This window comes from Mixophyes fleayi, chromosome 5 (genome assembly GCF_038048845.1).
Source record: "Mixophyes fleayi isolate aMixFle1 chromosome 5, aMixFle1.hap1, whole genome shotgun sequence".
NCBI lineage: Eukaryota > Metazoa > Chordata > Amphibia > Anura > Limnodynastidae > Mixophyes > Mixophyes fleayi.
The window spans coordinates 1,508,934-1,527,881 of record NC_134406.1 but is presented as its reverse complement, the minus strand read 5'-3'; the positions used below and the strand labels follow the sequence as shown (position 1 = coordinate 1,527,881).

At 48.0% G+C, this 18,948-nt stretch overlaps 1 protein-coding gene across 2 annotated transcripts in view; it reads right to left on the bottom strand.

Annotated features, from left to right (window-relative positions):
• The window catches only part of LOC142158000 (microtubule-actin cross-linking factor 1, isoforms 6/7-like), a 104,066-nt gene that overhangs the window by 57,344 nt on the left and 27,774 nt on the right, over nt 1–18,948 (bottom strand). For both annotated transcript variants that reach the window (XM_075211540.1, XM_075211539.1), the window contains exons 3-12: nt 17,798–17,869; nt 16,927–17,076; nt 6,012–6,184; nt 5,566–5,725; nt 5,157–5,241; nt 3,654–3,895; nt 2,861–2,980; nt 2,405–2,512; nt 1,095–1,313; nt 378–581 (exon numbers count right to left, since the gene is read on the bottom strand). In XM_075211540.1, coding sequence (XP_075067641.1) covers nt 378–581; nt 1,095–1,313; nt 2,405–2,512; nt 2,861–2,980; nt 3,654–3,895; nt 5,157–5,241; nt 5,566–5,725; nt 6,012–6,184; nt 16,927–17,076; nt 17,798–17,869 — 1,533 coding nt within the window. The remainder of the gene's footprint in view (nt 1–377; nt 582–1,094; nt 1,314–2,404; nt 2,513–2,860; nt 2,981–3,653; nt 3,896–5,156; nt 5,242–5,565; nt 5,726–6,011; nt 6,185–16,926; nt 17,077–17,797; nt 17,870–18,948) is intronic.

The following is an 18,948-nucleotide window of genomic DNA, read 5'->3' as shown; positions in this document are numbered from 1 at the left end:
CATGTACCTCTAGGACACACCAGAACAGTGAAGGACAGACACAGGCCACACGTGACACACATGGACTTCTCGGACATACCAGGACTGTGAAGGACAGACACAGGCCACACATGACACACGTGGACCTCTAGGACACACCAGGACTGTGATGGACAGACACAGGCCACACATGTACCTCTAGGACACACCAGGACTGTGAAGGACAGACACAGGCCACACATGACACACATGGACCTCTAGGACACACCAGGACTATGAAGGACAGACACAGGCCACACGTGACACACATGGACCTCTCGGACATACCAGGGATGTGAAGGACAGACACAGGCCACGCGTGACACAAATGGACATGGATACTGACAATAAGCACTGACCTGGTTGTATCGGGGGACAGTATCCTCCAGGACAGCCGCTGCTTGGCGGACAGCCTCACGAATAGAGCAATACTGTTTCTCTGCAGCCTCAAAGCGCTGCTCAAAGACAGCGCCCCCCTCTGGGCACAGTTCAGACAGCTTACAGGAGACTCTGTGCAGCTTGGTGACAAGAGGTTTGTGTTCAGCCACTACCTCCCGTAGAGCCTGGTGAGAAGACCATACGAGATTATAATCTGCGCTGAGATGCCCTGCGGCTATTATACAAGTCGGTCATCGTTAGTAGGTGTTTTATTGTTTATTATGGAGGAATTAAGGTGCACTGATACAATTCCTCACAGCAGTAGTGACTCATGGAGGTTATAAGGTAGAACAAGATACTAAACTGCCGATGTCCCTTTGGGGTTCATCTCTCTACATGACGTACTAGTTATATTTATGTATGAAGATAAGTTATATCTGGAGGTCCTTTTACATGTTAGCCAAAGGTCCCAATTTCTCTTCCTACAGCGGTGGCACATTTAGTCCCAGCATCACATGAAGCACAATCTGATCATTGATTGTTAGACTACCAGGATTAGAAGAATGCTGCATCTTGGATGTTCATGGATAGGGTGATTGTTTACAGATACAATGTATTCTGGTTGCTGCACCCCCTCTATATTCATGGACGGCTCAGTGCTGGTGACTGCACTCAGTGATATGTATGGATCTATTCACCTGGAGCTGCTGCTGCTGGGCCCGGAAATTGCTGCAGCTGCCACAGGGTGGAGACAGTTGGGGTAACTCGGCTTCTGTCTCCTGCATCCAGGGCAGCAGCTCCTCTTCTGCCTCTGAAAACTGTCCAAGCAAGGAAAGGGTGTGTTCCAGGCCACAGGGTGCAGAGTTCACCAGGCCCGAAATCCTGAGGGACATCTCCTTGAGAGACACCAAAGATGGCTGCAGGAAAAAAGAAATGTTAAATTGTATCAATAAAGCAATGTGCTCCAAACAACACTACAGAGGTCTGAGTATAACCAGCAGGACGCAGTAGACGAGTCGGAGTATTACTGGAGACAGAAATCATGTTACTGAAAGCTCAAATTACCGGATGAAGAATTGTTTTTATTTATACTGTCATTGTACACACAATAAGGGTCATGTACAAGCTGCAGGTGCTGATACACAGGATGCAAGCTAGCCGTAGTAATGTGCATCATAGTGCAAAAACAAGTCTCTGCAGCCAGACACTAAAGCTGGGTGCACACTACAGAAAATTTCTCCCGATGCGATATCTTGAACGATTTTAACGGCTGAGAGTCCCGATCAGCAGCCGATTCCTGTGTACACACTTACACAATTTTACACAATTTACCGTCAGATCTGTGCTCTTCATGTGTCATAACCATCGGCTGAAAAGATGGTGACTCTGCTCACTCCATAGAGATCTATGGACACTGCAGGACGTGAGTGCAGACATACTGCAGAATTGGGTCGACATTGTTCCATCATTTATAGAGATTTTTAGTCCGTTTATAAAATCAAATCAAAACACACAATGTGCTTTGGAACGATCCAACATGATCATAGGAGCGTACACACTAATACGATATCGGACCTAACGGTTATTTATCGTGTAATCAGACCAATAACTAGGTGCAAAACCAGTAGTGTGTGCCCAGCCTTAGAGGGGCTTCAAGGGGTGGACACTTCACATTGGGAGGAAGCTCCAGATTTCACCGCAGGAAATGTATGGCGGAGATCAGAGTGAGGCGGATACACCCATTTATAGACACCGTCCCAATGTCCCATTACTGTTAATGAAGGGGGTGGTCCAAACATTATGTGCACAGGACTCATGAGGAGACATTTTTCCTTTTCCGGACATGCATATTCCCAGCTGGGAATGGAAAGCCGTAAATAGCTGTGTATAGCATTTATATAGAGGTACAAAGGGGGAGAGAGGGCATGAACCTATGTATGAGCACCGTGGTCAATGTGCTTCTTATCCCCTTGGCAAATGACCTTTAATGACCCCACAAACCTCTTACCTGCAGCCGCTCCTGGATGGGCTCCGGACACAAACTCAGCAGAACATCGGAGATACAGAATAACCTGTCGATAATCCCTCGATGCTGCAGAACATCCACCGACAGCAGCTGTAAGAGAACACTGAGTTCAAGGTGCGGCTGTGACGCTGGTCATACACGGACCAGTCCAGATACACGTCTGAAAGATTCGGCTAAATGGAGATACATTAGGGGAGTAGGAGGATGTCCGCAAACAGGTCATGGACCACATCTACCATGCACCTGGATACAATGGCTCCCTATCAGATGTGCATCGGGATCAGCTTCTTTCTAGGTCATGCACATGGCAATTTGTGGCCAATTACATCTAATGTGACCTAACTCCTCACCCAGATTAAAAGCACATAATACCTGGGATACCTTTCAGTAGCATCCGCTCAATGACAAATCATTTGATAAGAATCACGTATCACCCACCTTGTGGTCCCTGATCTGAGACTCTATGGTCTCTACATTCAGGGTGACGTGGCCGATTTCTTCCAGACGCCTCTCAGTCACAGAGAGGTGCTCAACCTCCGACAGGACAATCTGCTCCAGCTGTCAAAATAGAGAGAAACAGGATAACAGGGGAGGGGTTTATGAAGTGCAAAATATAAAAAGGCTGAGGACATTGGATTCACATAAGAAGTCTGGGAATAGTGCTCATATGTAAGGAGGCTGGGGGAATATACTCACAGAAAGAGGCTGAGGACAAGACACTCATACGAGGAGGCTGAGGAAATTGGACTCATAAAGAGCCTGGGGGCTATGTACTCATACAAGGAGGCTGTGGTTGCGGGACTTACACAATGCACTCATATCAGGAGGCTGGAAGCACCGCGCACATATCAGGAGGCTGGAGGCACCGCGCACATATCAGGAGGCTGGAGGCACTGTGCTCGTATGAGGAGACTGGGGGCACTGTGCTCGTATAAAGAGACTGGGGGCACTGTGCTCGTATGAGGAGACTTATATGATGAGTCCAAGACTACCAAATTAATACTATGTGAGACTGAGGACACTGCACTCATATTAAGTGTCAGAGGCCACTGCTCTAATATAAGGAGGCAGATTGTACATCATCTTATGTTTGATGCAGGAGGAGGCTGAGGATACTGCACTGAGATTGTGAGGGGCAATGATATAAGTAAGATTGAGGACACTGTGGGTGTAAGGACATTGCGTTCACTACATCACTAAGATAAGTAACTTTCCTGATTATTGCTCACACCTTTTCTGTGTCACTGGCACTCAGCAGGCTTCGCTCTTCATCCTTCTCACAGCTAATGGAGGACACCAACTTCTCCATACGCCCCAACCAAAGTGATAAATCTTCCTGGGATGGGTCTAGATGTGCTGTAGCCTCCACAGCCTGATCCAGTCGCTGCAGGATGTCTGCAGCACTCTGAGATATAATGATATACCTGACCCGTAGAGTATCCATCTTTTCCTGGCAGAGCTGAGCTTCCTCGCCTAAATAACAACACACAAAGAACATACACTACTACAGCACACATATACCTTACAGCCTGACAGACATGTTCTAATCACAACCTGATCCCCGACAGAAACGTCTCCTAATCACAACCTGATCCCTGACGAAAACGTCTCCTTATCACAAGCTGATCCCCGACAGAAACATCTCCTAATCACAACCTGATTCCCGACAGAAACGTCTCCTAATCGCAACCTGATCCCAGACAGAAACATCTCCTAATCACAACCTGATCCCCGACGGAAATGTCTCCTAATCACAACCTGATCCCCGACGGAAATGTCTCCTAATCACAACCTGATCCCCGACAGAAATGTCTCCTAATCGCAACCTGATTCCCGACAGAAACGTCTCCTAATCACAACCTGATCCCTGACAGAAACGTCTCCTAATCGCAACCTGATCCCCGACAGAAACATCTCCTAATCGCAACCTGATCTCTGACAGAAACATCTCCTAATCGCAACCTGATCCCCGACAGAAACATCTCCTAATCGCAACCTGATCCTCGACAGAAACGTCTCCTAATCACAACCTGATCCCCGACAGAAATGTCTCTTAATCACAACCTGATCCCCGACAGAAACATCTCCTAATCGCAACCTGATCTCCGACAGAAACATCTCCTAATCGCAACCTGATCCCCGACAGAAACATCTCCTAATCGCAACCTGATCCCCGACAGAATCGTCTCTTAATCACAACCTGATCCTGCACCAAAATTTGTCCATTATTCACAATTTGTAAAACTCGCTCCCCAATGACAATTTTCACTGTTACCAATATTACGTATTTTGGCTTCTTTTTATTACAAAGAAATGGTTTCAGGTTTGTGAGTAGACATAATACACTTAACATTCGCTCATTGCTGAACTCATTAGGTTTGATGAACAAATCAAAACATTTTCTAATAAATTGAAGGAGGTGAATAGGGTCAGTGAGGCTACAGAAAGTGTCCGCTGATCACGGTGGATCTGCAGGAGATAGGAGACCCTCACTGAAGCCAACATTTCTTTTCCATGTTGTTGGTTAACCGTAGATTTTGAGGATATTGTTGTTTTATTTACATTGGTAACCGAGAGCATGTAATTGTCTCATAACAAGAACACTGGTTCAACCATACTTGCGGGTGTTGTCTATTTCATGCCTTAAACTGAATGGTCAGCGCACCCAGATAAATCTGTTAGAAGATGAACTTTCCAAACTAGTCTAAATTTTACAGCCCTTTGCTTTACTTGCCTGAAACCAGTTCAAGTATTACTTGACCCTTTTCCAGAACTTTTTCTAGATCTCCAGGCTTGGTCTGAATTTCTTTACTGAGATCCTGAAAGAAGAAGAACGGGAAGATACTATGTTATGGAGAAATCCAATGAGTGACAGGAAGTGCTATGGGCAGATAATTATTCAGCAATAATACATTTCAGAGTTATGTATGTATATACAAGTATATTTATTAATATTTTTAGAGAGATTTAGACAATATAAATACATGAGAACCAGTTTAATGAAGAGTCTTTTTGGAATAACATGGTCAGAAATCTGAGCTGTTTATAGATTAAATTGTTCCATTTATGATCAGATGGGCTCTTAGTGCAGTGACATGCACAGGTCTGTATAATTTCTGGGTATTTACTATTGTAGATATTACCTGCGCTTCTGTCTGGGAGTCTTTCATCTGGTTCATGGACCTGTTGGTTCTCCAAAGCTCTGTCAGTTGTCTCTCAGCAGCACTCATCCAATCGTGGAAGGCATCCAGCAATTCTTGAAAGTTCTGGGCAGCAGGAGCGATTCGCTCCAAATGTCGGTGTCTGTAACGAGAGTGGAGCTGTGGGGCTCATACGTCGCACTCAGGTGACAGCTATGTACTCATGTAGTGTGACTGAGAGTGAAGCGGATAAGGGTCAAAGAGAAATGGAGAGATAAGTGATTGATAAAGATCTTCAGCTGTGGATCCTGTAGGTCACATTGTGGACTATGGTAGACAACACCTGCAAGTACTATATGGATATAACGGAACCTGAATTCTGAGAAACAAACTGCTGAAATAGTGGTTTTATGATTGTGGTGTACCCAGGACCTGCTCTTTATACCCACCTGCCTTTTGCATTCTGGAGAAGAGTGTCCCACCGATCTTTCAGCTCCGAGAGAGGACTTCTCTGTTCCTTCTGCTCTGCAGCCTCTATGGGAAGGGGCTGAGATGCTGAGTTCTTTCCCTGTAATATTCGCTCTATTCTGGGCCTCCTCTCCTGCAACAACCTCTGGAGAAGCTGTGAAAGGAAAAGAACCCCAAACCCAATGACAATGTCACATGAAGAGAAGCTAAATGGAAATCTAAATTACATCACCAACACTCATCATTAATAGTTGGGGACCGGTTTTATATCTCCAACACTTCTCATTAATGGTAAAGCCATTTTTATATTTCAATACTTCTTATTAATGGTGGGGACCAGTTTTATATCTCTCACACTTCTCATTAATGGTTGTGACCAGTTTTATAACTTCAAATCTTCTCATTGATAGTAAAGCCAGTTTTCTATTTCCAACACTTCTCATTAATTGTGGGGACTGTGTCAAGTATCGTCTCCGCACTGATGGTCAGCTGTTCTCCTCTCTTGCACGCTGCGCATGCATGTGCAGTAAACTTTGCATCCCACTTCTTCAGTTTCCAGAAGGCGGTCAGCGTGCCTGACCGCCAATTACCGCCCACCTATCATGGCTTATCTCCATGGTTAATTAGCAGCCTCTGGAACCATTAGGGTGCCAGAGTATTGGTTCTCACACCTGCTCCAGCACCTTGCCTGATCCTGCTACCTTCTTGACTTCCCTTTGGTTTACTTTTGGTACCTTCTAGTTCCGCTAATTCCGGCTCTCTGACTCCTGGCTTGCTTTTGACTCTTCTTCAGATCTCCCCTTGCAGCGAACTCCCAAACTCCCTTGTGAACACTGAGGCTGCGTTAGACTCTGCACCTCCCAGCTCAGCAGTGCTAATACCAGCTAGTAACTTCTTCTAGTAACTTCTTTGCAGATCGTGACAGTATACTCTGGTCAAGAAGATGAGTGGTCAAGAAGAACCCTCCGCTAGAGATCTTCTGCTCCATCTTGCCCAGAGAGTGGACCAGCAAGAGTCTAATCAAGCTCAGCTTTTGCTGTGTCTCCAGGGGGTTGTTTCTCATTTGGACACCCTACAAGGATCCCTGCCAGCAAGCCAAGCAGCCGTGGAGGTCACAGTCTCCACTAGTGATGGGAAATCTAGTTCATTTTGAAGATTAGTTCATTCTGATCTAGTTCACACAAAAGATTAGTTCAAAAGATTAGTTCATTTCACTCAGTAGTTCATTTAGTTCATTTAACTCAGTTGGTTCAGTTAGATCACGGGCTCTGGAACTCTGCTGAGAGAAGTGATTGGAGATCTAGGGGTAAATGTACCAAAGTGCGAGTTTGCCAGCGTGTTTAAATCGCGGCAAATTGCGATTTTTTTTTAAAAAAAATGGAAATGTATCAAGCTGCGATTTTGACACTCATGTTCAAAATCGCTGGTCATCTCTGGCGATTTTGAGCGATGTAAACACTCCCGAGTTTAGCTAACTCTCCTGTGTTTGGCAAACACATCACTGTTACACTGACCTGTCATACAGCTGCCGGAGCTCCGGCAGCTGTTAAAATGTTAAAGAACAGATAAAAGTTGGAAAAAAAAAAAGCGTGAGGTCCCCCCGCTATTTATGCTTAACCCTAGTGCTGCCTGACTAGTGCTGGTCCCGTAAAAATCGGGGAAAAATTTTGCGTGGGGTTCCCCCGATTTTCACTTTACCAGCACTAGGCAAACCAGCCAGGGTTGGCGGCACTATAGCAGGGAGACGCGCAGCAGGGGTCCCCCTGCCATAATGACTAACCAACCCTAGTCTGTTCAGCGCTGGGCTGGATTCCCTAGGGAGTGGGGTCCGCTGAAAAAAACGAGCGGGCCCCCCCCCCTAGAAAGAACCAGCCCAGTGCTGATAGCACTAGGGCTCTTCCTACTACCCCTGGGCTGTGGGTAGTAGGGTAATACGGCGGTAAATAGTAGAAAAAAAACAAACTGACACCAATTTTGTTTGTGGAACTACAAGTCCCAGCCAGCCAGGTTGCCAAAAACAGTGTGGCCATGCTGGTGCTTGTATACCATTACAATTGCGTAACAATTGTATACAATTGCGTACAATTGTATACCATTACCATTGCGTAACCTGTATTTACTGTATTACAGGTTACGCAAGTAACACGCTGGCAAACTCGCAGTTTGATACATTTACCCCCTAATCTATTACACATACTGTAGGCATATATACTACATCTCATTAGATGAGTTATACTCCTGTTAAAATGATCAGATAAGTTTAATATGTCAGATCATTTTTAATATTTTAAAAAGGGCAATCACTTATACAAAAACTAGTAGTGACATGTTGAGCTCTGCAAAGTTAATTACATTTTCATCATTATTTTTTATTTCCATAATATGCAAATGAAAAAGTTCAGAGTATTATAAAGTGTCACTTTTTTGCTTTTAAAATTGAGATCAGTGCAAGCAGGATATAAGGGATATGTATCAAACCTTAGGGGGGGATTTTTACAGCTGTAAAAAGACCCCTATAGGCATCAAGTCACTGGGGGCAGGGCCAAAATGGCGCAATTCACAAAGCCCCGCCCCCCACGCCAATACCCCGCTCCAGGAACTCCCAGACGTAAACAACATAACATTGGCAATTATGACTAATCAGCTTCTGTCATTTATCTAGCAAGTCTATAAAATGACAGAAACTGATTAGTTGCTATGGGCAACGCTTCCACTTTATCTCTCTTGAAGGTTTAATACATCTCCCCTGTATATATGGTGCAGTAAACAGAATTACAGTATATAACATGCAGCACTCAGCAGTGCAGTGTGTCTGGAGCTGACAGGGAAGGGAATGTATCCTGTGACTCATGAGCTAAATGATCTGAATGATTGAAAAGATTCGAAAGAGTGGAAAGATTTGAAGAGTGAAATGATTTGAAGACTCGTATGAGTCACTGAGTGAAATGAACTAGATGAACTATTGAACTCCTGAGTGAGGAGAATGACTCATGACTCATAGTTAGTGATCAGCTCCAGAGTCTCACACAATGTCTGAGCACAGCAGCGCCACCTTTGGCAGTTTAGAGGTACTGACTCATGAGTATTAAATGAGAGAGCTGAATAGAAACAAAAGAGCCAGTGTGAAGGAGACAGTGAGTGCGGCTGCTGGAGCTGCTCGGCTTTATCTCTAACTCCTCCCACTTGTTTTACTTCCTGGGGAACTAATCTTTGTCAGAGCTGTGAACTAAATGATTTAGTTCACTTTGAAGATTAGTTAATTTGAACTAATCATTCGTGAACTACCCATCACTAGTCTCCACTACCGTCACAGCTTCCACAGTCAGTACATTCGCTTCCAGAGGTTTACATATTACTTCTTATGAAAAATTTGACGGAGACCCCAGGAGATGATGGGGGTTTCTTAACCAGTGCGTCATCCAATTTGAACTGGCTCCTGAAAATTTTGCTTCGAAACATAATTTCCCTCCTCACGGGCCCGTCTCTAACCTGGGCATCCTCCCTCTGGGAGAGGGATGATTCTATGCTCCAGAACTCTTCTCTCTTCATTGAGAATTTCTGGAAGGTCTTCAACGAGCCAGGCAGAGCCTCTTCTGATGGTTCTGGATTGCTGACTCTTCGTCAAGGATCCTTAACTGCTGGCCATACGTGGTACAATTTCGGCTCTAGCTTCTGAGCTTCCCTGGACTAATGAGGCTCTTGTGGCCACCTTTTGGAAAGGGCTTAATGAACAAATCAAAGACGATCTGGCCTCCCATGATCTCCCATCCAGCCTGACGAGTTAATCTCTCTCTGTATCAAGGTGGATATTCGCCACAGGGAGCGTACTCAGGAGAGGAATCGCTCTAGTCGACCCTTCCCCAGTCTGGCTCCTCAGTTTCTCCCTCTCCTATCCACTTCTGAGGAACCTATGCAACTAGGCCGTTTTTGCCTTTTTAAGGAGGAACAGGACAGACGCATCAGAAATCATCTCTGTCTTTATTGTGGAGAGTCTGGCCACCTTCTCTCTTCATATTCAAAGAGACCGGTTAACGCCCCATCCTAGGCGATAGGGGGGTCGTCCTAGGATCCAGGTTCCTTACTCCCTACTCCACAAGAGATGCCAAATTTCTTATGCCAGTATTCTTTTTTTTCTGGATGGTCCCCAGCAGTTGTCAGCCTTCGTGGACTCTGGATCAGCTGGAAACTTCATATGCGCCGAGTTGGCCTCCAATCTCAATCTCTCCATTCATCCTTTGCCACAGCCTTAGGGTCTGACTGCGATAGATGGTAACCGTGTCGCTTACGGCTCTATCGACCGCATTACCAGTCAGTAGGAGCTCTCCACTCTGAATGGATAAGTTTCCTAACTCTTCTTCAGTCCATAAACCCAATGATTCTGGGACTACCCTGGCTCAGGGCACATTCTTCAAAGTTCGACTGACTACGTGCTCAAGTCATCTCCTGAGGCCCTACATGCAAGCATCAATGTCTGTCTCCGATACTTCCTTCCAGGACTTTGATCTCTTGTCTGGCCTCCACTTCACATCCAATTCTTCCTGAGGCCTATACAGATTTCCTGGACGTCTTTAGCAAGACAGCCGCTGAATCTTTGCCATCTCACCGACCCTGGGACTGCCCCATTGACCTTATCTCTGGTAAAAGGATTCCCAGGGGCAGAGTATTTCCATTATCCTTATCAGAAACTCAGGCCATGGCTGACTACATCTCTGAAAACCTTGAATGCGGTTTTATTCATAAATCGACTTCTGCTGGTGCCGGATTCTTTTTTGTTAAAAACAAAAAGACGGGTCTCTCAGGCCGTGTATTGACCACAAATTAAATGCCATATTAAGAACCGCTATCCCCATCCTCTTATATCAGAGCTCTTCGATTGCATCCATGGAGCCCAGGGGGTAAATGTATAAAGGTCCGATTTTTTCAGTGTGTTCAAATCTCGGCAAATAACCCGTGATTTTAGTCCAAAGGTTCTCCAATGTATTAAGCTGAGATCTTTATCCTGATCTTCAAAATTGCAGGTCATCTCTGGCGATTTGCTGCGATGTCAAACTCTCCCATGTTGTCCTTATCTAGCTGCGAGATTAGTAAACACATCACTGTTACACTGTCCCTACCTATAGAGCCGCAGGTCCCGGCAGCTGTCTAAACTGTTAAAAATAGATAAAAGTTAAAAAAAAAAAGCATGGGGTCCCCCTGCCCGAGTACTATTAACCCTAGTGCTGCCAGCCTACTGCTGGTTACTTTAAAATCATAAGGGGTCCCCACCCCGATTTTCACTTAACCAGCATTAGGCAAACCAGCCGGTGTGGGTGGCACTATAGCAAGGGGGACACGTGGCAGGGGTCCCCCTGCCATAATGACAAACCAACCCCAGGCTGCTTAGCGCTGGGCTGGATTCCCTAGGGAGTGGGGTCCGACGAAAAAAAACGAATGCCTCCTCCCGTAGTTACAACTAGCCCAGTGCTGAAAGCACTAGGGCTCTTCCTACAACCCTGGGCGGTGGGTGTAGGGTAATAACGCCAATATAAATGTAAAAAAACATACAGGCACCATTTTGTTTTGTGGGACTACAAGTCCAAGCCAGCCAGGGTGCCATAAACATTGTGGGCATGCTGATACTTGTATAACTACAAGCACCAGCATACCCATGGCACTTTGAGAACCACAAGTGCCAACATGCCCTGACACCCACGGCTGGCTGTGACCTGTAGTTCCAAAAAATAAAATGTTAAATAAACCACTACAACCTGTTTACAACCACATACATTTAATAAAATTAATAGAACCCCAATAAAGACACTAAACACCCTTATTTATACCACATACTTTTATTAAAAATAATAAATTCCCAATATACTCACCACTGATGTTTTCATCTGTTGTCAGCAGCTTTTTATCCTAAAATGTCTGTTAACCAAGTCCCAAATGAATTTGCATCCAATAGTCCGGTTGACCAAGTCCAAAATAAATTTGTAATTCCCAAAGTCCGGCTTCAAATGTCCAAAAATTATTTGTAAATCCAAAGCCCTTGCTTGAAATTTCTTCTCTTCTTCTTGGGCAAAACGCCCCCCTTGTTGCTTGAAGTCTTCATTTCTTCTTGGCCAGGAAGGCCCCATTGTTGCTTGAAGTCTTCTTATCTTCAGCCAGAAGGGCCCCAGATTTGTAATATCCCATCCAGAACATGCTTGTGTAAAAAAAGAAAAAAGAAGAAGAGAGCCGCCGCAAACAGCTTCTACAGTGTATATTATTAGGGGTTTCACACAACAGCGTGGGAAAATCCCCTAATACTATAAATAGACCTAGCGCATGAACTAAGATCCTGCTGTTCAAGGAATGGTTCGTGAATTCTCCAGGATCTGGTCTCAAGTTCAAGACAAATTGCTACAATCCTCTAACCGACACAAACAATTTGCCGATCGCTATCGCAGAAGTAATCCAATTCTTCATGTAGGGGACAAGGTATGGTTATCCACCCGTAACTTCAAACTCAAAGTACCATCTATGAAGTTTGCACCTTGTTATATTGGTCCCTTCTGCATCTCACATGTCATCAATGCCGCTACTTACAAGCTCCGGATACCTTTCTGTCTCCGTGTACATAATCCTTTCATATATCCCTACTCAAATCCTTAATTCTTAATGAATTTTTTAAAAGTCAACTTCCTCCTCCTCCCATCAAGTCCATACTGGGAGACAAGTATGAGGTTGAACGTATCTTGGACTCTCATACCATTCGAGGTAAGATACAGTTTTTGGTCCATTGGAAAGGTTACGGTCCGGAAAAAAGATCTTTGGTTGACAAGAAACATCTATATACTCCCTGTCTTCTCTCCAATTTTCTCAAGGGTCAGTCTGCTAATTGTTCTGTTCTGGAGAGAGGGAAGGGGGTACTATCCGGCACCGTCTCCGCACTGACACTTGGTGCAAGAGGCGGTCGCCTGTTCTCCCCTATCGTCTAGCAATGGGATGCCTCTTCAGCTTCCTGTCGGTGGTCAGCGTGCCTGACCGCCAATTGCCGCCCACCTATCAGGGCTTATCTCCAGTGTTAAATAACAGCTTCTGGCATCATTAGGGTGCCAGAGAATTGGTTCTCACATCTGCTCCAGCACCTTGCCTGTTATCCTGATCCTGCTGCCGTTGTGACATGGAGGAGGACAGCTTAGGTAAGTATGTTGGGTTGGAGTGGGTTATGATGTGTCTGTGGAGTTTTGATATGTCTGGGGGGATTCAGTATGTGCCTGGGGGGTGGCATGATGTGTCTGGGGGGGTTGTATTGTGGCTGTGGGATGGCGTAATATGTCTCAGATTGGTGGCGTGATGAATCTGGGGAGGTGGCATGATGTGGCTGGAGGTGTGGCATGATGTGGCTGGGGGGGTGGTGTGATGTGGCTGGCGGATGAGGCGTGAAGTGGCTGGGGGATGTGGCTGGGGGGGTGGCGTGATGTGGTGTGGGGTGGCGTGATGTGGCTGGGGGAGGTGGCGTGATGTGGCTGGAGGAGTGGCGTGATGTGGCTGGGGGGTGGCGTGATGTGGCTGGGGGAGGTGGCGTGATGTGGCTGGGGGAGGTGGCTTGTTGTGGCTGGGGGATGTGGCTGGGGGGGTGGCGTGATGTGGTGTGGGGTGGCGTGATGTGGCTGGGGGAGGTGGCGTGATGTGGCTGGAGGAGTGGCGTGATGTGGCTGGGGGGTGGCGTGATGTGGCTGGAGGAGTGGCGTGATGTGGCTGGGGGGGTGGCGTGATGTGGCTGGGGGAGGTGGCGTGATGTGGCTGGGGGAGGTGGCTTGTTGTGGCTGGGGGAGTGGCGTGATGTGGCTGGGGGGTGGCATGATGTGGTGTGGGGTGGCATGATGTGGTGTGGGGTGGCGTGATGTGGCTGGGGATGTGGCGTGATGTGTCTGGGGAAGGTGGCTTGTTGTGGCTGGGGGGTGGCGTGATGTGGCTGGGGGAGGTGGCATGATGTGGCTTGGGGAGGTGGCTTGTTGTGGCTGGGGGAGTGGCGTGATGTGGCTGGGGAGGTGGCTTGTTGTGGCTGGGGGAGTGGCGTGATGTGGCTGGGGGATGTGGCGTGATGTGTCTGGGGAAGGTGGCTTGTTGTGGCTGGGGGAGTGGCGTGATGTGGCTGGGGGAGTGGCGTGATGTGGCTGGGGGGGTGGCGTGATGTGGCTGGGGGAGGTGGCTTGTTGTGGCTGGGGGAGTGGCGTGATGTGGCTGGGGGATGTGGCGTGATGTGTCTGGGGGAGGTGGCTTGTTGTGGCTGGGGGAGTGGCGTGTTGTGGCTGGGGGAGTGGCGTGATGTGGCTGGGGGAGTGGCGTGATGTGGCTGGGGGGGTGGCGTGATGTGGCTGGGGGAGGTGGCTTGTTGTGGCTGGGGGAGTGGCGTGATGTGGCTGGGGGGGTGGCGTGATGTGGCTGGGGGAGGTGGCTTGTTGTGGCTGGGGGAGTGGCGTGATGTGGCTGGGGGATGTGGTGTGATGTGTCTGGGGAAGGTGGCTTGTTGTGGCTGGGGGAGTGGCGTGATGTTGCAGCAGAATGTGGCGTGATGTGGCTGGGGGGGTGGCGTGATTTGTCTAGGGAGGTGGTGTGATGTGGCTTGGGGGTGTCGTGATGTGGCTGGAGGAGTGGTGTGATGTGGCTGGGGGGGTGGCGTGATGTGGCTGGGGGAGGTGGCGTGATGTGGCTGGGGGGGTGGTGTGATGAATCTGGGGAGGTGGCATGATGTGGCTGGAGGTGTGGCATGATGTGGCTGGGGGGGTGGTGTGATGTGGCTGGCGGATGAGGCGTGAAGTGGCTGGGGGATGTGGCTGGGGGGGTGGCGTGATGTGGTGTGGGGTGGCGTGATGTGGCTGGGGGAGGTGGCGTGATGTGGCTGGAGGAGTGGCGTGATGTGGCTGGGGGGGTGGCATGATGTGGCTGGGGGAGGTGGCGTGATGTGGCTGGGGGAGGTGGCTTGTTGTGGCTGGGGGAGTGGCGTGATGTGGCTGGGGGGTGGCATGATGTGGTGTGGGGTGGCATGATGTGGTGTGGGGTGGCGTGATGTGGCTTGGGGAGGTGGCATTTTGTGGCTGGGGGAGGTGGCTTGTTGTGGCTGGGGGAGTGGCGTGATGTGGCTGGGGGAGGTGGCTTGTTGTGGCTGGGGGAGTGGCGTGATGTGGCTGGAGGGGTGGCGTGATGTGGCTGGGGGAGGTGGCTTGTTGTGGCTGGGGGAGTGGCGTGATGTGGCTGGGGAGGTGGCTTGTTGTGGCTGGGGGAGTGGCGTGATGTGGCTGGAGGGGTGGCGTGATGTGGCTGGGGGAGGTGGCTTGTTGTGGCTGGGGGAGTGGCGAGATGTGGCTGGGGGGGTGGCGTGATGTGGCTGGGGGAAGTGGCTTGTTGTGGCTGGGGGAGTGGCGTGATGTGGCTGGGGGAGTGGCGTGATGTGGCTGGAGGGGTGGCGTGATGTGGCTGGGGGAGGTGGCTTGTTGTGGCTGGGGGAGTGGCGTGATGTGGCTGGAGGGGTGGCGTGATGTGGCTGGGGGAGGTGGCTTGTTGTGGCTGGGGGAGTGGCGTGATGTGGCTGGGGGAGTGGCGTGATGTGGCTGGGGGGGTGGCGTGATGTGGCTGGGGGAGGTGGCATGATGTGGCTGGGGGAGGTGGCTTGTTGTGGCTGGGGGAGTGGCGTGATGTGGCTGGGGGAGTGGCGTGATGTGGCTGGAGGAGTGGCGTGATGTGGCTGGAGGGGTGGCGTGATGTGGCTGGGGGAGGTGGCTTGTTGTGGCTGGGGGAGTGGCGTGATGTGGCTGGAGGGGTGGCGTGATGTGGCTGGGGGAGGTGGCTGGTTGTGGCTGGGGGGGTGGCGTGATGTTGCTGGAGAATGTGGCGTGATGTGGCTGGGGGGGTGGCGTGATGTTGCTGGAGAATGTGGCGTGATGTGGCTGGGGGGGTGGCTTGTTGTGGCTGGGGGGGTGGCGTGATGTTGCTGGAGAATGTGGCGTGATGTGGCTGGGGGGGTGGCGTGATGTTGCTGGAGAATGTGGCGTGATGTGGCTGGGGGGTGGCGTGATTTGTCTAGGGAGGTGGTGTGATGTGGCTTGGGGGTGTCGTGATGTGGCTGGGGGGGTGTCGTGATGTGGCTGGGGGGGTTGATTAGACCCATAGCACATTACATGACAGTACTGCAAACACAGGTCAGACGCGTATCATGTTACATAGTGTATTAATAACAATAGGCGGCTCCATTAGTTCATGATCTGACTCCCCAGAGAGAGACGAGGACAGTTTATTCACGGGGGTACAGAAGCAGAATGATAGAGAGTTATTACTGCTATATATTAGTTGTTTATTTTCATTTCACTCTGCATCCAGTGCAGATCTGTGACATATCCAAGGACAGGTAATATGACAACGCTGCCTGATAATTTGAATATTAGTCTGACAATTACAGAAAAGAAACAGAAGAAAACAATTTACTTAGTAAAAGTAGCAACATTGTTCAGAATATAAATAAAAGCTGTCTGAAGGTGGGAAAGCCCTATAATCCTCGCTTAGATCATCACGCGTCGTGCTGTGGCTCCTCAGGGGCACTTGTGGACCTATTTGGGTCTCACCGTATGTGTTATACTCAGTAGGGGCATCTCACAGAACACAGACATGGTGGAAGAAGCTGCATCTTGCTGAACATTAGTTTATTTGTGAAACGCGTGACGTTCAGATGTATTCTGTTACTCCTTCATGTTGCTATGTTCATATTACATACATTAGATTCATTACATACCATACATACATAACATATACTAGACACTAAATACATTACAGACATTTCTCCCCAGGTGACCAGACTCTAAAGAAGGGCGCACCAGGGAAAGGTGCTGTAATCACAGCATCCAATCAGATTTCAGAACTGCCCCAGTCTGATCTCACCTTCTGTTCCTGCAGCTGGGCCTTCACCACTTTAGCCTCAGAGGACGGAGGTTTCTGGGCCTCTGTCAGCTCCTCCAGTTCAGCCACCCAGCTGAGTACAGTGTCCAGGTTGTCTGGAGGTTCTGGCAGAGCGAGGGCATGCTGGGAAACCTGCAATCAGAGAGGTACAGACATGTGTGTTATTATTGTGTGTTGTTACTGTGCGTTATCACTTCGTGTTGTTACCGTGTGTTCACCGTGTGTTATCACTGAGTGTTGTTACTGTGTGTTATCACTGCGTGTTGTTACTGTGTGCTATCACTGCGTGTGGTTACCCTGTATTATCACCGCGTGTGGTTACCGTGTGGTATCACTGCGTGTTGTTACAGTGTGTTATCACTATGTGTGGTTACTGGGAGTTATCACTTTGTGTTGCTACCGCGTGTTTACCGCGTGTTATCACTGCATGTTGTTACCGTGTGGAATCACTGCGCGTTGTTACTGTGTGTCATCACTTTGTGTTGTTACCGTGTGTTTACCTTGTGTTATCACTACGTGTTGTTATCGTGTGTTATTACTGCGTGTGGTTACTGTGTGCTATCAATGCGTGTTGTTACTGTGTGTTATCACTCTGTGTGGTTACTGTGTGTTATTACTGCGTGTTGTTACCGTGTGTTATCACTGCGTGTGGTAACTGTGTGTTATTACTCCATGTTGTTACCGTGTGTTAACACTGCGTGTTACTACTGTGTGTTATCACTGCGTGTGGTTACCATGTGCTATTACTGCGTGTTGTTTCTGTGCTATCACTGCGTGTTGTTAACGATCCCACACTCTGGCTCTCCCTGTGATATGTATTATACATGTTACAGGTCACCCTATGGACACTGACCGTCTTGCTGAAGGAGTCCCATTGTCCCATTCGGTACTGAGTCTCTGTCTGGGCCTCTCGGCTGGTCTGGACCTGTGCAAATACATATATGTCTCATATGTGATAATAATATTCCACATACATTAAACCAGATCTTTACATGTTATCCTCAACCACTGTAACAGAACACGGTATTTACAGCTGATAATAACCATGAGGAGACTCTATTACATGCTTCACATGTGTGCTGTGTTCAAGTTATTATCACATTGCTCAGAGTGCGCCTGGAGATGCATCTCTCCGCTGACATGTGACAAAGCAGCGTCATACGAATGAGAGATGAAGACCTCCAGCTCTGAGCCGGGATCGCCCCTAAAATGCGCCCTTGGTCCCTTTATCTGATTTCCATAATCTAGTTCAGCAGACATCACGTACTCTGCATCGCACTGTAAAACTAGCTGTCCCTGTGCGCCACTAGGAGCGCCCTCACTCCACCCGTCAGATGGTGCAAGCTTCTGCTTCTCCGCAAACACCGCCATCTTGCTCCACAAACACGTGTCTCTTGTAAATCCTGGCACGTAGAGCGTCCAAAGCGGGGTCTGTGCTGCGCAGCGAACACTCTGTGCTCTGTACTAACCAAGAGAGAATTCATTCTGAAGTGTAGACGGTGTCTTAATATTCTGGATGGAATTTTGTATACAAACTAACACCAGTTAAAGTACAACTAAGAAAACTGATGATCAGATGTAATTTATTGTGTTTTTTTTTGTTCTTGAGATGTGATTGTGTCCAGGTAATTTTGGGCCATATACTTTGAGGCACACGAAACAGACGTAAATCAGGGATACGTGCGTCCGTATTCAACTAGGAGCGGACGTAAAGATGTTGGTGAATACGGATCTATGTCTGCTCTGCTCTAACAGACAATACACTGCAGGATACCTCCATATATATGTGGAATATCAAGTCTCAAAAGGATGCACAGAAAAAAGAGTATTCAATTAATGTCACCTGTTAATAATCTAGGGCCTGATTCATTAAGGATCTTAACTTAAGAAACTTCTTATTTCAGTCTCCTGGACAAAACCATGTTACAATACAAGGGGTGCAAATTAGTATTCTGTTTTGCACATAAGTTAAATACTGTCTGTTTTTTCATGTAGCACACAAAT